This window comes from Schistocerca nitens, chromosome 6 (genome assembly GCF_023898315.1).
Source record: "Schistocerca nitens isolate TAMUIC-IGC-003100 chromosome 6, iqSchNite1.1, whole genome shotgun sequence".
Lineage (NCBI taxonomy): Eukaryota > Metazoa > Arthropoda > Insecta > Orthoptera > Acrididae > Schistocerca > Schistocerca nitens.
Window position 1 is genome coordinate 492,652,187 of NC_064619.1, and position 23,123 is coordinate 492,675,309.

The 23,123-nt window shown below is 38.1% G+C and overlaps 1 protein-coding gene across 3 annotated transcripts in view; it reads right to left on the reverse strand.

The window, feature by feature from the left end:
* Window positions 1-22,967, reverse strand: part of LOC126262953 (ubiquitin-associated domain-containing protein 1) — a 44,942-nt gene extending 21,975 nt beyond the window's left edge. For all 3 annotated transcript variants that reach the window (XM_049959900.1, XM_049959899.1, XM_049959898.1), the window contains exons 1-3: window positions 22,527-22,967; window positions 22,295-22,455; window positions 14-213 (exon numbers count right to left, since the gene is read on the reverse strand). In XM_049959900.1, coding sequence (XP_049815857.1) covers window positions 14-213; window positions 22,295-22,455; window positions 22,527-22,893 — 728 coding nt within the window. In that variant the 5' untranslated portion in view covers window positions 22,894-22,967. The remainder of the gene's footprint in view (window positions 1-13; window positions 214-22,294; window positions 22,456-22,526) is intronic.
* Between the last annotated feature and the right edge of the window lie 156 nt (window positions 22,968-23,123).

The window sequence follows — 23,123 nt, forward strand, 5'->3', positions numbered from 1 at the left end:
CCTATGTATTTACCTGTTCAGGTGAAGAGCTTCAACCACGAGAGCCTGTGGAAATCCCATGTCTGTTAGTTGCTTAACAATATGGTCAACACCTTTATTTTCAAGTCTCTCTCTGATTATCTGAAATACCTCTTCTGACTCTGGGCTTGGTGTCAAAATTCTTGCAGATGCCTCCACCAGTGATATTAATACTTTGCGGATATCACTTTCAAACTGCAACAAGAGTGAAAAATTTCACAGCACATTTAAGACCAGTAATAGAAGGGGAGGGGAGGGGGGGGGGGGCACTCTTTACTATTGCCTAATGCTAAAAGCATATCTTACAAATAATCACAGGAGTCACTGTGGAACACATTAAATTTTGCAGTACACTATCACATACCTATCTGACAATGAAACCAGAAAGAAGAAGAAGAAGAAGAAGGACTAAAATAATTAGTGCACACACAATATATAATTATTTCATTTTTCTCCTATTTTATAAAAAAATTAATGTTCACTCTCAACACCAAAGTAACTGATAAAACTAAAACAAATACAACAACAATTGGTAAAATAGATGTATCAGCCCAGTGCTACCTGACAAGTAACTCCCTATGACACAGTAGTTCCACAATTCCACATCTTAAATTTCTTACGAAAACTGCAACTATGTTTTTCATCTATCTGTAAAGGTCAATAAACATGAGATCCAGTAGAAATAAATAGTGTTTGGTTTCAAAAAAGCCCGAATTTTACAATGTACTTATTGGACAACAGAATGCAACTCACAGTATGTACTTAACACTTACATCAGGCATTTGATCAGACAAAGGAATAATAATGTCTTGTCATTTTAAGGCTCTATTGCCAAAGAAACTGCTCCCTTATTTCTTAAAATGTGACTAAGCTTACTCATTTTATTTTAATGTAGCATTTAAGGTTCTGTGACAGAAACATTTAAATAAGAAAAATCCTCTCAAAACCCATGAGGGCTATGCCGAAAGATTTTAGCAGCCCGTAAACCGTAAGGTGGAGGACAATGGGGTTGTTTTCATTTGAAAGAGCGATGTTTTTCGACCTTGGGATGTGCGCGCGCAGCCCCTGGCTAGCGGTGATCCCCCCACAGAGCAGTAAGAAAGCACAGGCAGTGCTGAGTCAGAGATGGTGCAGGATGGAGCTGTCACACCGCGACTTTCGCGCCATGATTTTTTACAATTATAAAAAGGGTTTAAGTGCCAAAGAATGCCATTCTTCTTTGCTGTGTGTTTTTGGTGAAGCTTCCCCTTCTAGGGCCACAGTGGAAAATTGGTTTCACGAGTTTTCGAGGGGGTCGCCAGTCAATTGAAGATGAACCTCGTCCCGGTTGGCCAGCAACAGCTGTGACTCCTGAAAACATTGATGATGTGAGGAAAATTATTAAAGAAGATCCACATCTTAAATTCCGCAAGATTGAAGGGACCCTAAATATGGGATCAACAGCAGCACAGACCATCGTTCATCTTACTAAGAGATGTGCACATTGGGTGCCACATTCCCTGACAGAAAGCCAAAAGGAGGAGAGAGTGGACTGGTGTCATTCCATGCTCGAAAAATTCAATGGAGGAATGGAGGGAAGTCCCACGACACCTACAATATCGTCACAGGTGATGAAACGTGGGTCTACCATTATGAGCCTGAAACGAAGAGACAGTCTTCTGTGTGGTGCTTTCCAGGGGAGAAACCACTCACAAAAGTTCGACGAAGTCGGAGCTCTGGAAAAAAGATGGTGGCAACTTTTTTCACAAAGATCGGGCATCTCACCTCTGTGACCTTGGACACATGTCGTACAGTCAATGCTGAATGGTACGTGAACGATTGTCTTTCAAAAGTCATCGCCACATGGAAGTCACAGCATCCAAAGTCCAAGAGTGGGCACCTTCTGCTACATCACGACAATGCATCTGTGCTTAGGGCTGCCAGAACGATGGACTTTCTGGAAAAGGAAAAAGTGCGAGTGTTACCCCATCCCCCCTATTCACTGGACCTGGCCCCCTGTGGCTCCTTTCTGTTCCCTAAGACTAAGGAAAAATTCAAGGGCGGCGGTTTTCATCAGATGAAGAGGCCATTGCAGTGTATGAGAGTGCACTAACTGACATCCCAAAAGAAGCTTGGACTGACACATTTTCTAAGTGGTTTCAGAGAATGGAAAAATGTATACATGCTAATGGAGAGTATTTTGAAAAGTTGTAAACGTTTTTTTCCAAATAAAATTTTTTCACACATTCTGCTTAAACTTTCAGCACAGCCCTTGTATTTAACTATTACAACCCCCGTCCCCCATATTTTCTCCAACTTCTTCAATCACCAATTCCACACACAAGAAAAACACCACTTACTGAAATGATAGGAAATCAATTGTATACCTTTATATGACTAAGAACTTGTCTTGAGAACAAACAGAGGGTAGCAACATAAAAAGAAAATGAGATTAATTCCTACGGCAAACAATTATCCAAAAATTTTGTAGCAATACTGCCAACAGGGACATAAACGGGCACAACAGTACACTCATAAGTTGCTACACTTTGTAATTAATCCAAGACACATAAAACAAGAGAATACATACAAGAAATGCACATTTGAGAATAACCTGATAGTTCTATTGTGTCTATCAGCAACAGGTTCCAGCACACAGAGTTGAGTGGTGAGGAGCCTCAACCTGGTGCAGGAATAGGAAATGTGCAGCATGCTCTGTCCGTTGGTAGGAAGTCTAGGAACGGCACTACTTTCAGGAAGATGAGAGTACTGTTGGTGGATAGCAGTCACAGCAGAGGTTGTAAGAGTTCAGTCAATGTGTGTTACGAATAAATTACACATCTGCTCTCTAGTAGTCACAGAACTCACAACTAGATGAAATCGTATTAAATCTTGATTCAACCCACATCTGCGAACTCAGTATTCCAATAACTTTTGAGTCACGATTGAAATTTATTATACATTGACTATACATCAGACAAGTCATTAGATGTAGCTCTATGTGAGATTGACATTCAATTCAGAGTCTGATATTCAAATAACTGAACTACATGCTATTTCTTGAGTAGCTGATATTCCTTGTAGCCGCATACGGCGAAGAAATCTCTTTGCTATACCTGCTCGTTGGTGCACAAACCCATAAGGAATACCTCAGACAAACAGACAGAACAACCATGACAGAACTTGCCCCTTAATAGATCTTCATACATAATAAAAATAGTTCTAACCTTCAAAATGACCTTACTACTCAACTTTACCTAAACGCATAACTATGTACACTTTTTCATTTATACATCAAGCTAGTACATGATTTTCCTATAAATAACTAGGATAGGGACAGCAAGCACAACATAGGTGGTTACCTGAGTAACTTAAATCTGTTAACCGGTAATACCAATTCGAGCAAGGTTGAGCTGTTCTCTCAGCATGATCGGCCTCATCTTGGCAGTGGAGATAAAGATGGTGCTGATGACTGTTGACCAGGGACACAATGTGCTGGTGCCAATGGTGACTATTGAGTGATGGGGAACACTAGCTGTAACCATAGCTTCGATAGGACTGGGAAAGAGAGAATAGCAGGTGGGTCTTGGATCACACATGGTTGAATACCTGTTGTCTTGGGTAGGAGGACTAGGCCTGCTTCAAGACAACATGCTCCCCTCCCTTCAATTATTATTCAAGATTTATTCAGCACATTCACGAAAGATAGTATCACAAACACCTCAAGAATTTCCTTAGAATCATTAACAGTATTCTTCATTAAATTGTGCAGCCTATTAAAAATTAAGTTCACCAGCTCGAAGTTGAATTACAGTCTTAGAGCAGCATTGTTGTTTGCGATACACGGCACTGGTGTTGCGACCATGAAATACTGCATTATAGTGTTACCATTATATTAATGTGGAAGTTGCTACTGTAAAACTATCCTGAAGGGTGGGAGGTCATGTATTTACGTGAGAGGTGGCACACATTTTAAAGCTACAGAAAATCTGATCAAATTAGTGTAGATAAGGATTTTGAATTGGCAGCCATTTAACTAACAAAGCTAGACATCCACAAGAAGTTACATTGTGTGTGTGTGTGTGTGTGTGTGTGGTAATGTGGACACACTATTCGGCAAATTAACTGAATTACTGGAAAACTAACTAAATAATATGCGGTGACATGAATATTAACAGAGGAGTTAGTGGCAAAATTAATAAAAAATTCCTAAACATTTTGAGCACTTTTTGCATGCAGTAAATGGTAAACACTGCCACTAGGGCATCAGAAAGTACAGTACTTCCAGATATTGACAGGGAAAACTGTAAAACAAAGTACATACATTTCCTAGGGCACTGACAAATCAAACCTGAAATGGGATGTACACAGGAAAAAATGCTAGCCACTAAGTTCTTTAATTTTGGCACCTTGTTTAAATTAATTTTTGAGGAGACGCTTCCAAAAACAGCCTATTCAACAGCAACAGCTAAGGAAAATAAATGGATAACTATGAGTAGTAGAAAGTCCTCCTAAACATTTAAATTTATCAATTCTTTTCCAAAACACTACACTAATCCACTGTTTTTAGATGTATAGAAGAATATACAGGAGGGTAAAAAAAAAGGGGGGGGGCACACAATGACAAAAAATACACAATGCAGAAAAGCAAAGTAGTATGGAATGTCACAAAACATGAAACTGGAAATGGAAGACAAGTACAATAAGATACAAGTCAAAGACGGTGGGTGGTACAGTACAAAATCCTCAGTAATTGTCAAATTTTGTTACTATTATTATTATTATTATTATTATTATTACTCAGACTATTGAGCAAAACGCTACCAGACATGTCAGATAGATTACAGAAATAATATATATGTGTATAACCACATACAAAGTAGGATAGGGTTAGACTAGTTTTCCGGTATTGCAAGGAAGTTGTAGCAAAATGTTTCTAAAAGGTATTGCATCCACAATGATTTATATAGCAAGGTCAATGACAGAGCTGGAAATGATGAATACAATACAGAATTTTTTAAAAAAAATTTAAGAAGTCAGCAGGCATTTGCAAAGCAGCTCTAGATTGGTTCACTTCAAATGATCTGTCCCTCAACGTTAACCCCCTTAAGGGGGGTAGGACGTCAAACGGGCCGACTTGGAGCAGGAGAGGCATCACAGGACATTTTAATTTCCACTGTCTATACTTTTACAAATAAATTCATAAAACTTTGTCAGCATCACCAGGAAGGATTCAGGATTCACACTCATTGCAGTGGAAGATCGAAAACATAACAAAATAATTTTTTTTTTATGTGTGAAATTTCATCATTCCTTCACTTACTAATGGCTTCATTTGTTGCTATAGGTACACTTTTCTTCATAAGTTAGAGAGATTCTTCGATGAATTTTGCACAGCATACAAACCATACTTACAGGTGTATGAAACTCTAGAATTTATTTAATTTATGAAAAAACTAATGAGCTGTTATATTTTAAACTTCATGTTTAGAAAAAACACAAATTTTCTAGTTAATTACCTCAATTTTTACTACAGTTTTTAATAGATTTGTAAAATTCTAGAGTTTCGTACACCTTTGAATATGGTTTGTATGCTGTGCAAAATTCATCGAAGAATCTCTCTTACTTATGAAGAAAAGTGTACCTATAGCAACAAATGCTGCCATTAGTAAGTGAAAAAAATGATGAAATTTCACATGTAAAAAAAAATTTATTTTGTTATGTTTTCAATCTTCCACTGCAATGAGTGTGAATCCTGAATCCTTCCTGGTGATGCTGACAAAGTTTTATGAATTTATTTGTAAAAGTATAGACAGTGAAAATTAAAATGTCCTGGGATGCCTCTCCTGCTCCAAGTCGGCCCGTTTGACGTTGAGGGACAGATCATTTGAAGTGAACCAATCTAGAGCTGCTTTGCAAATGCCTGTGTATAAAAAGGGCAATTCAAGGATAGATGACAAGGGATAACTTCCATATTACTCAATTTTTGGAAAGCGTTTGACTTGGTGCCTCACTGCATTGTCAATGAAGGTACTAGCATATGGCATAGGTTCTCGTAATTTTCGAGTACATCATTAGTAGTGTCTTGCTTGACACAGGCACATCGTCTAAGTATCTGGGCATAACATTGCAAGGTGAAATGAAATGAGCATGCGACGATTGTGATAGGAAAAGCAAGTGGTTCACTTTAGTTTATTGGGAGAGTTCTAGGAAAGTGTGGTTCATCTGTAAGGAGGACCGCATATAGGATGCTAGTGCGACCTATTCTCGAATATTGACCGTGTGTGTGGGATCTGTACCAGCTCGGATTAGAGGAAGACATCGAAGCAATTCAGAGGCAGGCTGCTAGATTTGTTACTGGTAGATTTGAACAACATCAAGTGTTATGAAGATGGTTCAGGAACTCAAATGGGAATCCCTGGAGGGAAGGTGAACTGGCATTTGAAGCCGATTGCAGAACGATTCTGTTGCCTCCAACACTCACTGCTTGTAAGGACCATGAAGATAAGATGTGAGAAATTTGGTCTCATATGGAGGCACACAAACAAGGAGATGACTAGTAGTTGTACGGGGTACCATCCGCCACGTACCATAAGTGGATTGCAGGTATCGATGCTGATGTATAACAGTGTCATTTCCCCTTGATGGAGGGCCCAGTTCAATTGTTGTTCTACCAAGCACATTTGCTTTTGACTGTCACAAAATGTTCCCTTCATGTTCACCCTGGATTTTGCAGCAGCTATTAAGCTTCTCTTCATTGTCCCGTATCTACAGCTGGGCTCTGCTGTCCAAATGAAAGTATACAGTTGTCAAACAAATCAAGTCATCCCACCTGTTGTATCTGGCAATTAAGTCAAATCCTTTCAGCCATTTCTTTGGATGCTGAGCAGTATTTCCGGGGTTCACTGATGGATGCCTGATGTGCAGCTGACTTATTGCTAGCTTGGAATCTGTTGGTCTCGTGAATTGCTTGTACTCCTTTTCCTGTTCATGTAGGAGACTGCTTTTACATTGCCTGATTGGAGCCACAGTGATGTAGATGTTTTGAAGTATCCGGCATCTCCACCGTCACGTCATAACCACACAGAAGTTCAAATCCAACAGCTGGGCCATCAAAGAAATACAACACTTAGGATGGAAAGCATGTTTATTACAAAAACATACACATAATTTTTAGCTGCAGAAAAGGGAGACAATAATAATTACTAGAAATATTAGTTGGCTCATTGTAAAGACCTATTTTAAAAAAGCTGGTATCCTTGCTGCATTGACTGTGCAATTCTACCAATCTGTTGTGCATATCAGGGAAAACATAAGTAATTACTTCACTAATGGTTCTCTACATTTCATATCTAGTTTTCATGAAAAGAACGTTGTCTTCCTTCCAAGAGAGAATTTCCATAACAATCGCTTCTTGATTCAACCTACTGGTAAAAAATCTACAGCTCAAGCCTCTGAGATGCTTCTTTTAATACAAACTGTTAGGGGTCACAAACACTGTAGCAGTACTCAAGAATGGCTCACACTAGTGTTATAAATGTAATTCCTCTTTATAGATGAGCTACATTTTCCTAGAATTCCCTCAATAAGTCTAAAATGGTCACTGGCCTTCCCTTCTACCGACCTGTCATGCTCGTTCTATTTCATGTTGGTTTGTGATACTATTCCTAGATATTTAACGAACATGACTGTCAAGCAGCACACTGGGGATATTCACTCACATCTAATAAAATTCATGACAAGACGCAAATCCTACTTTGTGATTGATTTAGTTGTTTATAATTTCAGACAGAATATGCTGTTGCCAATATACAATCTATATTTAACTTACCCTTTAGTTTATGAATAACAAATTCCATGGTAAATTGAGAAACACTGTATCACATAATATACAAATTACTGATAGAAATTTTTGGTGTATGTTATGTAGTATACTGCATATCAATTCTGTGAGGAGGGGCATAGCACAAATCTCACTAATGAATTGGGATACTACAATAAAACATCTGTTCAATCTATGAACAGCAGCAATAAGAATATAATTAAAAACTTAAACAGACTTTGCAACCTTTCCAGTGTTTAGTGTGGAGTTCTGTATTCTGGTGCAAATTTATTTGTTAAAACACCAGAAGTCTTGATGGAAATAATAAATTCAGTTTGTTCACCAATACAGACCTAGCTTACTTTTTATTATCTTGTAAGCTGCTCCACCTCAAAATATTTTGGACTGTGGGAGCCTGTTATCACTGTAGAGATTCAGATTAAAACCCGCCTTAAGGATTATTTTTGATACAGCAGTTTCTCTCATAGAAGCTATGTAAAAATTTCTTTAAAATCAAAATGAGAAACAGAATACAGTTAATTCCTTTCAATATTCAATATATGCAAACATAATTACATAACTAGACAATTATCAAATTAGTGACCCAAAGTAGACAATAACAAATCCTTCCAGATTTTTTATTCATTTCAAATTTCTGACAGTTATTAATCATTAAATACAATGTTGCACAAATGTACGGTCTGTAACCTTTCCTGAAACAATTGTAGAAATACATGCAGTGAACAGATGAATAAAACTATGTCCCATAAGTAGACTGCTGCAGGAAGAGTAGCAGAAGGCTGAGCTCTCCCTTCGTATCACAAACTTCCCAATGACAGAAATATCCAGCATGAATTAAGATTGTAAATTTTTGTACAATATACACGCAATACATATCAGTTTACTCAAAAGTTCAAAATAACTCACTGACAGGTTGAATATGGTACACTGGCTGCTCGTGCACTGACGTATATCCTACTATAATGCTGTCAGTGGTTGATGTGCAAAAACAGTTAGCCTGAGGTACAATGCATTTTACAAAAGTGTACGACATAGGATGTAATGTTACATCTGTCACTGATTGTGTGAAATCTTGGGTGAAAATTCTTCATCCTGGCAATATACCAGACATGTTTCAAAACTCTGAGGGCAGGACATGAGTCATGCCTGGAAAGTTCAGCGAGTAGGAGCACTGCCTGTGAAAGGCCAAGACGTTTCAAACAGTGGACACCCTAATGCAGAATGAAAGGTTCATTCCGCATAATTATTTTTTCTGCAGTACTATGTTGGTAGCCTTCCATAGTTAGTGAAGGTTCTCAGTAACTGCCTCAGAATTTCTGGTAGTGTGTGACAGAGCTACACACTCTCACCCCCCTCACCACCAAAATTTTGGTTGTGGTCAGAGACAGATCAGTAGCATAGTCCAGGGTCCTTGTTCAGCTGGATGGTGATAACCTGGTTGTGAGTTGGCAAAGCCAATAAATGTCAATACGAAAAAAGATTATGGTAACCAATTAGTCTGTAGTATAGTCCAAGGTCAATGTTCCCTTTACACTGAATGGACATTTTTGTTATAAATAATTAAAAGCACAAGATAAATTTAGAAAGGTTGTATTACTCAATTCATGAATACTCAACAAGTAAAGAAAAAGATTCGCCATAGTTTGGCAGATGTGTAAGAAACCAAAGAGAGCATCAGTACAAATCTGAATGTAGCTGTAGCCCGACAGACAGGCAAAAACTGAATGAAAACAAGATTACAGTAAGAGGACCAATTTGTGAAGTGTTCACTGAATTCGAAAGTAAAATTCTGACTTTTTTTCCAACAATGTTTCAACAAGGATGATTGTAGTGTGGTTTATCCATTAAATCATCACACAATCATCAAAATGACATTTGTGACCATGGCATAGAAAAGCAGCTGAAATTGCTCATCTGAAGGAAGGCCACTTACCTCGAATGGATACCAATAAGATTCTACATAGAGTATGTGAAAGAACTTGCTCCTCTTCTAACAGCAATGTACTGTACGTTGGTGGGGAATCGAAATATTCCTAGCAATTGGAAAAAAAGCACACATCATTCCCATTTTCAAGAATGAGAGATCAAACATTAGGACAAAACTATTGGCCTATATCTCTGATGACATCTTGTGCAGAATTTTGGAACAAGTTTTACAACATTTCTGGAAAAGGAAAAATCTCCTCTGTAACAATCAACAATGGTTTTGGACACAACAATAGTGTGAGACCCAGTTCACTCCATTCATCCATGAGACCCACAAAGCAGTAGATATCGACATTATGGTTGATAACATGTTCCTTGATTTGTGGAAGGTGTTCTGCAGTTCCGCACTGCTACCGAAAAAACAAAATAAGAGCTCACAGAATACCACATTAGTGTGTAATTTGGACAGATAAAAGAATCTATTCACCAAGCGGTGGCAGGGGAACACATACACACAAAAGGATTTAACTTTTGCAAGCTTTCGGAGCCAGTGGCTCCTTCTTCTGACAGAAGAGTTGAAGGGGAAGAAAGAGGGGTGAACGAAAAGGACTGGATAGGGTTAGGGAAAGGGATACAGTTTAGAAAAATCACCCAGAACCCTGGGTTGGGGGCGACGTAACCAGACAGGATGAGAAGACCTAAACGTCTCCAGTCCTTCATTCGCCCCTCTTCCTTTCCCTTCAAATAACTGATTATTTGTTGGAAATGTAATTTGACTGAAGAGATTCTAGCAAACACAATGTAGCATATCATTCTCAAGTGAGAGAAGTCTTAAGACGTAAAATAACTTCCTTTTCACAATATATATATATAAATTACATAGTGGACAACATTGGAATTTCCTTGAGGCTTTTAGCTGATTACGCTGTTGTATACAGAGAAGTTGCAACACTTTAAAATTGTATCAAAATACAAGAAGACCTGTAAACTGTCAACACTTGGTGCAGGGATTAGCAGTTAACCCTGAATATGAACAAATTTAATATATTGCACATATATACGAGGAAAGATCAATTATATGACTGCAGAATGATCAATCGAAGCTCTCACTTCTTAAAATATCTAAGAGTATGAATATGAAGCAAAGCAAAGAGGAATAACTGCATAAAACTAATCACAGGTAAGGCAGGTGCCAGACAGATTCACTGGAAGAATTCTCAGGACATGTAGTTCACTCATGAAGGAGGCAGCTTACAGAACCTTTGTTCGAAAACCATGTCGTGTACCAGATAGATTGCTCGAGGAGATAGAGAAGATCTAAAGAAGAGTAGTGTGTTTTGTCACAGGATGGGTTCATTTGTTGTTGTTGTTGTGGTCTTCAGTCCTGAGACTGGTTTGATGCAGCTCTCCATGCTACTCTATCCTGTGTAAGCTTCTTCATCTCCCAGTACCTACTGCAACCTACATCCTTCTGAATCTGCTTAGTGTATTGATCTCTTGGTCTCCCTCTACGATTTTTACCCTCCACGCTGCCCTCCAATGCTAAATTTGTGATCCCTTGATGCCTCAAAACATGTCCTACCAACCGATGCCTTCTTCTAGTCAAGTTGTGCCACAAACTTCTCCCCAATCCTATTCAATACCTCCTCATTAGTTACGTGATCTACCCACCTTATCTTCAGCATTCTTCTGTAGCACCACATTTCGAAAGCTTCTATTCTCTTCTTGTCCAAACTGGTTATCGTCCATGTTTCACTTCCATACATGGCTACACTCCATACAAATACTTTCAGAAACGACTTCCTGACACTTAAATCTATACTCGATGTTAACAAATTTCTCTTCTTCAGAAACGATTTCCTTGTCATTGCCAGTCTACATTTTATATCCTCTCTACTTCTACCATCATCAGTTATTTTACTCCCTAAATAGCAAAACTCCTTTACTACTTTAAGTGTCTCATTTCCTAATCTAATCCCCTCAGCATCACCCGATTTAATTTGACTACATTCCATTATCCTCGTTTTGCTTTTGTTGATGTTCATCTTATATCCTCCTTTCAAGACACTGTCCATTCCGTTCAACTCCTCTTCCAAGTCCTTTGCTGTCTCTGACAGAATTACAATGTCATCGGCGAACCTCGAAGTTTTTACTTCTTCTCCATGAAATTTAATACCTACTCCGAATTTTTCTTTTGTTTCCTTTACTGCTTGCTCAATGTAAAGATTGAATAACATCGGGGAGAGGCTACAACCCTGTCTCACCCCTTTCCCAACCACTGCTTCCCTTTCATGCCACTCGACTCTTATAACTGCCATCTGGTTTCTGTACAAATTGTAAATAGCCTTTCGCTCCCTGTATTTTACCCCCGCCAACTTCAGAATTTGAAAGAGAGTATTCCAGTTAACGTTGCCAAAAGCTTTCTCTAAGTCTACAAATGCTAGAAACGTAGGTTTGCCTTTTCTTAATCTTTCTTCTAAGATAAGTCGTAAGGTTAGTACTGCCTCACGTGTTCCAACATTTCTACGGAATCCAAACTGATCTTCCCCGAGGTCCACTTCTACCAGTTTTTCCATTCGTCTGTAAAGAATTCGCATTAGTATTTTGCAGCTCTGACTTATTAAACTGATAGTTCGGTAATTTTCACATCTGTCAACACCTGCTTTCTTTGGTATTGGAATTATTATATTCTTCTTGAAGTCTGTGGGTATTTCGCCTGTCTCATACATCTTGCTCACCAGATGGTAGAGTTTTGTCACGACTGGCTCTCCCAAGGCCATCAGTAGTTCTAATGGAATGTTGTCTACTCCCGGGGCCTTGTTTCGACTCAGGTCTTTCAGTGCTCTGTCAAACTCTTCACGCAGTATCTTATCTCCCATTTCGTCTTCATCTACATCCTCTTCCATTTCCATAATATTGTCCTCAAGTACATCGCCCTTGTATAAACCCTCTATATACTCCTTCCACCTTTCTGCCTTCCCTTCTTTGCTTAGAACTGGGTTGCCATCTGAGCTCTTGATATTCATACAAGTGGTTTTCTTCTCTCCAAAGGTCTCTTTAATTTTCCTGTAGGCAGTATCTATCTTACCCCTAGTGAGACAAGCCTCTACATCCTTACATTTGTCCTCTAGCCATCCCTGCTTAGCCATGTTGCACTTTCTGTCGATCTCATTTTTGAGACGTTTGTATTCCCTTTTGCCTGCTTCATTTACTGCATTTTTATATTTTCTCCTTTCATCAATTAAATTCAATATTTCTTCTGTTACCCAAGGATTTCTATTAGCCCTCGTCTTTTTACCTACTTGATCCTCTGCTGCCTTCACTACTTCATCCCTCAGAGCTACCCATTCTTCTTCTACTGTATTTCTTTCCCCCATTCCTGTCAATTGTTCCCTTATGCTCTCCCTGAAACTCTCTACAACCTCTGGTTCTTTCAGTTTATCAAGGTCCCATCTCCTTAAATTCCCACCTTTTTGCAGTTTCTTCAGTTTCAATCTGCAGTTCATAACCAATAGATTGTGGTCAGAATCCACATCTGCCCCTGGAAATGTCTTACAATTTAAAACCTGGTTCCTAAATCTCTGTCTTACCATTATATAATCTATCTGATACCTATTAGTATCTCCAGGATTCTTCCAGGTATACAACCTTCTTTTATGATTCTTGAACCGAGTGTTAGCTATGATTAAGTTATGTTCTGTGCAAAATTCTACCAGACGGCTTCCTCTTTCATTTCTTCCCCCCAATCCATATTCACCTACTATGTTTCCTTCTCTCCCTTTTCCTACTGACGAATTCCAGTCACCCATGACTATTAAATTTTCGTCTCCCTTCACTACCTGAATAATTTCTTTTATCTCGTCATACATTTCATCTATTTCTTCATCATCTGCAGAGCTAGTTGGCATATAAACTTGTACTACTGTAGTAGGCATGGGCTTTGTGTCTATCTTGGCCACAATAATGCGTTCACTATGCTGTTTGTAGTAGCTAACCCACACTCCTACTTTTTTATTCATTATTAAACCTACTCCTGCATTACCCCTATTTGATTTTGTATTTATAACCCTGTAATCACCTGACCAAAAGTATTGTTCCTGCTGCCACCGAACTTCACTAATTCCCACTATATCTAACTTTAACCTATCCATTTCCCTTTTTATATTTTGTAACCTACCTGCCCGATTAAGGGATCTGACATTCCATGCTCCGATCCGTAGAACATCAGTTTTCTTTCTCCTGATAACGATGTCCTCTTGAGTAGTCCCCGCCCGGAGATCCGAATGGGGGACTATTTTACCTCCGGAATATTTTACCCAAGAGGACGCCATCATCATTTAATCATACAGTAAAGCTGCATGTCCTCGGGAAAAATTACGGCTGTAGTTTCCCCTTGCTTTCAGCCATTTGCAGTACCAGCACAGCAAGGCCGTTTTGGTTAATGTTACAAGGCCAGATCAGTCAATCATCCAGACTGTTGCCCCTGCAACTACTGAAAAGGTTGCTGCCCCTCTTCAGTAACCACATGTTTGTCTGGCCTCTTAACAGATACCCCTCCGTTGTGGTTGCACCTACGGTACGGCCATCTGTATCGCTGAGGCACGCAAGCCTCCCCACCAACGGCAAGGTCCATGGTTCATGGGGCAAGGGGTTCATTTAGTAAGTACGAAAGTATCACTCAGGTGCTCATCCAACTCCACTTGCAGATGCTACATAAGATGTGTTTTGCATCATGGTGTGGTTTACTGTTGAAACTCCAAGAGCATATATTCCTTGAGTGCCAACCACTACACTGCCTCCCTACGGATATCTCGTGAAAAGGCTTTGAACCTAAGATTACAGAAATTTGAGCTCACATGGAGGCTTACCAGCAATCGTTCTTCCCACAAATTATTTGTGACTGGAACAGGAAAAAGAGGGCAACGACAGAGACATGCAAAGCACACTCCTTCACACTCTATAAAGTGGCTTGTGGCGTACAGTTGAACTATTTTGATGCACGAAACATGTATTTATCATGTTCCATAGATCATAACACAGAGACCCTTTAGGGATACAGAATGTGTGAAGATATACATTAACAAAAGATAATCACATGACACAGACTTAACCCCTATGTTAACAATAAACTATTTCTATTACGATAAATGCTATTCATGCTAATGACACCTAAATATAACCCAGTAAATTATAAAGAGTGTCACCACTTTGAAAATATCTGCTGCTTATCTTCTATTCATACTTTAATATTTACTTCTTTGCATTGGTAATTTTGAAAGGAAATAGATAACTACATCAGTAAAAACTATATCCTGTTTACTGTGCATTGCTACTTGTTACACAGCTCTACAGCAAACACTGTTACTTCCCATATAGCTAGAATCTGATTCACAAGTGATGACGGTTCGCATAGGTCAAGGAACGGACACAGTTGGCATTGTCGTTGATTCCAAGCAACAGTTATGATACATGCAGACCCATGCTTTGTGCCTGAAGAACGCTGGTATTCTACAAATTACATTCTTGCTTGCTTATGTAGAACTTATCATTTACCACCACCAACAGTGATGACAACTCGCCACAATTGGAATAAAAATTCTCCCAATAACTTGCTATGATCATGTTTAATACTTGCACTGGCTATGGCATTCACAGTAGAGCACTCAGAACACTACTGAGCAGTCACTGGCTGTCTGAGAATACGCGACACAGATGCACTGAACAAGCCTAAATTTGTCCACCATCATGCATGACCCCAACTTTGCAATTCTTGACTCAAGATATTCAAATAATTTGGAGGAGGATGCCTCATGAGGAAAGTTTTAAATTTTCTTTCGAATTAATAGGGAATTCCAAATTATTGGTTTATGTCACATGGAAGCTTACTGAACACTTCTCAATCAGAGTAGATAACTCCACTTTGACCTGTAGAAAATAGGCAGAGCCTACAAAAAATTGTTTATATATCTTGTTATGTGATTGTGCTCAACATAGTTCAGCTGAAACTGATTTTTACTGCCAGCAACAAAATTCATTAATCAGTGGGCATATTCCAGGATCTTTAAACTGACTTTCACAAGATGTATGGTTACTTACTTCACATGTCATTCTTACTGCTTACTTCTGCTGAATGGACTTATTTTGCTTTAGGTGCACTGAACCAGAAAATAATTGCACAAGACAGCAAGGAGTGAAAATACCCAAATCAAGCCAATGCTCTTGTCTTTATGTCAACACAAAGAAAGAAGCTTCTTAAGGCAAAATCTGCTGAACTGAGTTTCTCGATTAGTTTTATGTGTTGATTCCATTTTAACTTGTTGCCCAACTGGACCCCCAATGAATTACACACAAGGTGTTTCATTTAGTGTGTGACCATTGATGTCTACTTTTGGTGTTAGCAGGTCATTTTAGCTTTCTTGAAACTGCATAATATGGATCTTTATATGAGTTTAAGACAAACTGTTAGCTGCCAACCAAATTCAGAGCTCAGCAGTTATCATCTGATCTGCATGTGTTGAGTCTGAGTACACTTTTGTCATACTCTAGCATTACAGTCTTCAATCGATTCTTTAAAGCCACTGGAAGATCATTAATATAGGTCGAGAAGAAGAGAGGCATAGTACTGAGCCTTGTGGGGCTTCACATTTTATGTTCCCCCATTACAAAGTTACTGTCAATGCATGTGACAGTCTGCCAATCAAGTCATCTGGTTTCTGTTATGAAGATACGACAGCACCCACACAAGGAGGATGCAATTAATGTCATATGTCTGTCAAGTAGAATTTAGTGGTCCACAGAATGAAAGGGTTTGAAAGATCACAAAATATACCAATAAGATAATTTTCCTTTCATTAGTTGTGCCAGAACAATTTGTGAGTTCTGGTAATGTTCTTTTCTGAGAAGAATCTTTTATAAACGCCAGGCTGAGAAGCATTTAACACAGTCTGCTCAGTTAAATGATTGTTCTATAGGAGACCATTTTCTCAAATGCTTTTGCATTGACTGGTAGAAGTGAAATAGAACTGTAATTAAAGGTAGTCTGAAATTTTAAACATGCTGTGCTTCAGCAATGGTGCATGTAAAAACTTGATAGGACTCGGAAACAACAACCAACCAGTTGCAGTATTACCATGGTTTCAAGAAACCTGTTGCACAAATTGTTATAAATATCAACCAAAGAAGGAACCAAATTTGAAAAAAAAAATTATTATTATTATTATTATTTTTTTTTTTTTTCTTACTCACAACATCACATATTGACATAAACGGATGTTGACACCATAAGGCTCTTGCCTAGTACAGTGTGCACGTAATCCACAAATATCAACAGTTAAATGCATAATTTAAATTAGTACCCAAATCTTGTAAGGCTTTGTTGAACTATAAAATAAAACACACGTCATTGGCTCCAGCAGACATTTAGTATGACACATACAAGGCTAGTAACATGAGCCGACTTATCATGATTTGTAGGCACTGGTGATAGATAAACTGCGGTAGGTGGTGCTTACCATGCAATTGAATGTGCTTTTAGCTGCACTGAGAAGCCAATCCCTGCATCAGCAAATAAAATGGTTAATAGCTAAAATTAAAACAGAAAAAATAATGAAAATAGAAAAATTGGGGTAAGGGAAAGGGAGTCAAAGTCATATGACATGTAAAGAGCTAGCAGGCTCGAGTAAACAGTCCTAATTATTTGCATACGCATGCATCCAGCACCATGAGAACTTCTGAATAAATACAAAAATGTGCCAGATAACATTGTATGAAGCCAATAAACCTCACAAAACAGCTTTTACTCTTTTTACACAGTATGCTTCATCATTCACTGCTACTTTCCCTACTTGTTATTTCACAGGTTATGATTAGTGCCATTCTCGAATTTAACCTGTTACATTTCTTCTTATAAATATCTTACCTTCCATGTTAGTTGCATGCTGATTTATAGGGATCTACATATTAATACCTTTTTACATTATGTTAACATGTTTTAGAACATGTATTGGTTTCATATACTGTACCTAGGCATGTTCTCGTATTTATTTACAAATTCTTCTCGTGCAGCTTTATGCATGCGTATGTAAATAATAACCACTGTTTACCTGAGCCTGATTGGTCTTTACACACCACATGACTTTAACAACTCCCTCCGCCCCTCTCCCTCTGCCCCTTTTGCCACCCCCCCCCCCATTTTTTTCCATTTTCATTAGTTTTATTGTTTTAATTTTAGTTATTAACCATTTTATTCCCTGAATCAGGCATTAGTTGCTCTGTGTGGCTATATGCACATTTGTTCATACATTAAGTTCCACCTACCACAGTTTACCTATCACCAGTGCCTGCACATCTTAGTCACCTCGCATCACTAGTCTCGTGTGTGCCATACTAAATGTCTGATGAAGTCAATGACATGTTTTATTTTAAAGTTTTATGACAAAGCCCTACAAAATTGGGCTATTATTTTGTATTAAGCACTTTAACTGCTGATGTTTGTGGGTGACATGAACACTGCACTAGACAAGAGCCTTGTGGCATCAAAATCCGTTTATGTCAATATGTGATTTTATGAGTTTTTTTTTTTATCGAATTTGGTTCTTTCTCTGGTTGACATTTGTAACTATTCTTCTGAAGAAGAAGACAAATGTATTTTTGTTAAAACTATTGTAACCCTTGATTCTGCAGCTGTTTGGCTGTTATTTTCCCATCCTACCAAGACGTACTTTTGACTGTCCCCAGTTTTATAGTTTCTGTCTGTCAGGAAACACACTCAGAGTCACTGATTAATTACAAAGACAGCTCATGAAGAATGCTTTGGCCGAAAGCTTATACTTAATTGTCTCTTCATTGTGCCTATCTGTAACTTACCTTGTCATCTTTATATGGTGAGTAGAAATCGATCCTTTTCTTGATATTTAAGACAGCTTATGAGTAGCCTTAGCAAGTCAACACATGCTTTTAATATTTTGCTAGAAACACCATTATAGACAGCAGAATTACCGCTTTTTAGCGACTGCTTGTGATCTCCTTTGGGGCTGTATTTTTGAAACTAATGTCTGTTGGTGGTGCATGTAGTGTGTGCACAAGTAAATCTAATAAGCCTACACTTGGTTGTCAATTAATGAGTGGCATGTTTGCTCCCACTTAATGAATTTGGTAACACATGATTTGAGTTTCATCCTTCGTTTATAGATCTATTTCCTATGGGCCCAATGCCATTATGGTGGTTCTTTTTGTCTGTTTCTCATTTAATAACATTCCAAATTGTTTTTGCCTTACCATTCCAGTGTTTTATTTTTTGGACACATTGGATGTATTTTAAAAAAAATGATGGGTAATAATGGAGTTTCAACACTCAATCAAATCTTGTTCTCTGAAGTTAAAGTAACATTTTCCATCTACGCTGTTTGCTTTACATACTTCTCTCCAGCCAGGGTTACTTTACATATGGATTTATGCGGACATGACCAAATTTTCAACATTTCATGTAGCGTCCGTCCGCATTTTTATGAATTCTGCTAATGTCCACTTTTTTTAGTTTTGAGAAATAACACCTTTTCATTATTTTTTCACTTCATATCAGCAGTTACTGAATTACACTGTCATGGACTTATCTAGAAGAACCTATCAAATTTTTATTTGTTAAAAATACTGAAACTGATAATGAAAAGCATTTTGATAACTTTTCATGTTGGGGGGGGGGGGGGGGGGGTCACTGCTATATATGATGGAACATCTGAACCAAGTCAGAAGCAGTACATTGAGTTATGTAGTAGAGAAGAACAATTTATGAATCAAATGTGCAGTTCTTATTTGCAGTTACAGTGCAGAATGCTTCTGTTTAGAGGATTTCTCCTTAACACATGCACAGTGGAAAAAGGAGAGAAACAAACTAACAGTTGAATCTGTGAGTAATTGTAAAATTTAATTTGTGTCAACAAAAGGAAATTTTAAACAAGATCCAGTCCAGCAAAAAGTACTCAAGGGCTCTAAAGTAATGTAGATATGCTTGACATGAATATTTTGTTTCATGTGGAATGCAGCCAGTTGATAACATAAAACGGAGCTAATGATGTTCCATTTGGCAGTCTTAAAGGAATTAGTCTGGATCTTAATAGGAACATTACACTCACTGTCTTACAGCAATCTTACTTTCTCACTTAAAACCAAAAACCATCCCAATCTAGTACCGATTATCTGGGCTACGCTACAGGCAAGAGATAGGGCAAAAAATATATTTCTTGTGTGTGTGTGTGTGTGTGTGTGTGTGTGTGTGTGTGTGTGTGTACACATACACACGAAATTTACTCATCAAGCAGTGGCAGGAGAACTCATGTACAAAAGTTATTGAAATTCACAAGTTTTCGGAGCCATTGGCTGCTCCTCCTCCTGGCAGAAGGATCGAAGGGGAAGGAAGAGGGGTAAAGTGAAAGGACTGGCGAGGTTTAGGAAAAGGGGCAGACTTCAGAAAAATCACCCAGATTCCAGGGTCAGGGGAGACTTACTGGACAGGATGAGAAGGAAAGACTGATTGATTGTGTTTGCACCTGATTTGATGCAGTCTCATTTGGTGCAGACCCCAAGAATCGGTCTTTCCTTCTCATCCTGTCTGATATGTCTCCCCTGACCCGGGGTTCTGGATGACTTTTCCAAACTCTACCCCTTTTTTCTAAACCTCACTCGTCCTTTCCTTTCACCTCTCTTCCTTCCCCTTCAACCCTTCTGCCAGAAAGAGGAGCCACTGCAAATTTCAATACCTTTTGTATCAGTGTTCTCCTGTCACTGCTTGGTGAGTAGATTTTTTATGTATCCAATTACATTATATTTTCAAAAACTGATTATTTTCATTGAATAACATTCTATCACTACCATCTATGATATGGCATCTATTATCTTTTGATTGTGTAGAGCATAATACTTTGTTGAACAAGCTACTCTATTACGGTTTTGATTGCAACAGTACAAATATGTTTACATCTTTCCTAGAGAACCGATAGTAAGTTGTGTGCATTGGTAGAGAGAAGTTAAATTTGGTTTATGTTAGGTCTGGAGTGCCACAAGGGTAGGTGCTCTGACATTTATTGTTTCTGTTAATGATAAGTGATCTGCCTTTATTCATAAATTCTCAAGCAATATTGCTTGCCAATGATACAACTCTTCTAAATAAAAGCTAAGATCTAGCCACACTGAAAACATTGACCGAAAATACCCTTGCTCGATATTCATTATGGTTTAAAGTGAATGATTTCTTGCTAAATGAAAATGAAACACAGGAACTTTACTTGAAGGAGGTCCCTAACCACCATGAATTAGAAACCGTTAAAATTTTTAGGTGTTATCATTGACAACAAATTGAACCAGGAACCACACATCACAAATATACTGGTGTATAATCAGTATTAATCATATGGAATTTTTTTTATTGTAGGGTAGTATTGTCACATAAATGACGTTTTACTTTTCCAGAAGAAAGTATTAATAACTACTGACTCCGGTAAATCAGAATACTGTAAACTTATATTCGTTAAATTTCAATGTCTGACGCTAGTAAACCCATCCATTTGTAATGTTCTGTTGTACATCAGAAACAATGTTTCTAAATTTGTATTGAGAAATGATATTCAGAGCTATAACACTAGAAATAGAACATGTGTAGGCATGCCACATCATACACAATGTAAATCACAGAACTCCTACTTAGTCCTTGTACTAAGGATGTTTAGCAGACTAAGCAAAGATTTTAAAAAATTGCCTGTAAATATTTTTAAAGCCAAATTGTATAAGGTATTAGTAAACAATACTTTTTACACTGTTGATGAATTTTTTGAAGATGAAAGCACTGCTTTGTAATGTGTGTTTTCTTCATTTGCCCATTTCATGCAAACTAAAGTACATTGAGAAATGTATGCGCTTGACTTTGTCTATTGCCATAAAGTGCTGAGTGACAATAAAATTCTATCATCATCAAGTCGAGATCTGAACTAGAACCATCCTTAAAGGGTGTTGATCAATCCCTTTGAGAGTATCCTCATTTCGGAGTTTCAGAATGTGGTAACCCTATCTCCAGCATTCTTCTCGTTGTTTGTCTCTAACACCATGATACAATGTTTTTCTTCTATGACTGTTACCAACGAGATGAGTATATTTTGAAGTTAATATTCTACAATTTTTATCAGACACTAACTCATTTCAGATAGTTAAGTACAAAAACAAACTGTCAGTAGCTGCAGCAATCTCCTTCAGTCATCACAGGAATTTTAGTGTGGAAATAATCCAAAGTTGGGCATTAACAACTCTTTGTGAAAGTCATCAGTAGCCCTACGCCTGATAGAGAATCAACATTAAAGTCTCCACAAACAAGATTTTGTAGATAAGCTGGCATAACATTTTATGGTAAAACATACATTTACTATGCAAAAGACAAAGGGAAGGGGAGGGGATAAGCACTACATGGCTTTAACTTCAAATACAATTCTTTCTGTGGTAAATACTAACACATCCCGAGACTCAAAAACATTGTCGTGAACTTACGTCTAGTGAACAGCCTAGCTGAGGCTGCTCCTTTGTTGTGTTCTTTGTATCCAGTTTACTTGTTGCTTCTTGAATCTCCTCAACAGTAGGAGCTTTTAAGTTGTCCACAGAAATCTGCTCCTTTACCGGTGGTCGCCGCCGCTTCATTAATAGTACCTGATCTACAAAAGGAAACGAGTTACCGGGAGCTAACTTATTTCATTTAATCTATCATAAAAACATATATATATACCATTGGTCTTAATATCCTCTTGATTAATAGCATTGTTATCGTTCAATGGTTTTCTTCCCGACACCGACACCAGTTTATAATTTTGGGCTACCTTTGATAAATCTGTTGAATTGTAAAAGCGACTGACTGCCATTGTCTTCAATTTATCTACTGTGCAATCAGCTGCTGCATCTACTGTTAGTTTATCGCCTTCAGGGCTAATGACAGTAACCTCAATCATTTCACCGCACAAAGCATTACCCTCCGAGACAAACATAGTTTCTTTATTTTGTGAAGAAAGCCGTATGTCACTATCGAGACGCCTGCTGAAGATGCTCATCAGCCTTTGACGACCTCCTGAAATTTTCTCTTGCACCCAAGGCAGCATGAAAGCAATTTATACATATTAATTTCTTGTTTTCACATGAAGCTCGCTTACCAAACCTTAGTCAATATGCCAAACATCATCATACGCAAGAAAGTAACATGTACAACCAGGTGGAATCTCTTCCATCGAAACTATTAGGTAAAAGAAAATTCTAGCGCAGGCCCTTTACATGCAAGTAAATAATTGTAGCATGATTCCAAATTATTGAAAGTCGCGCTATTTGTATGCCG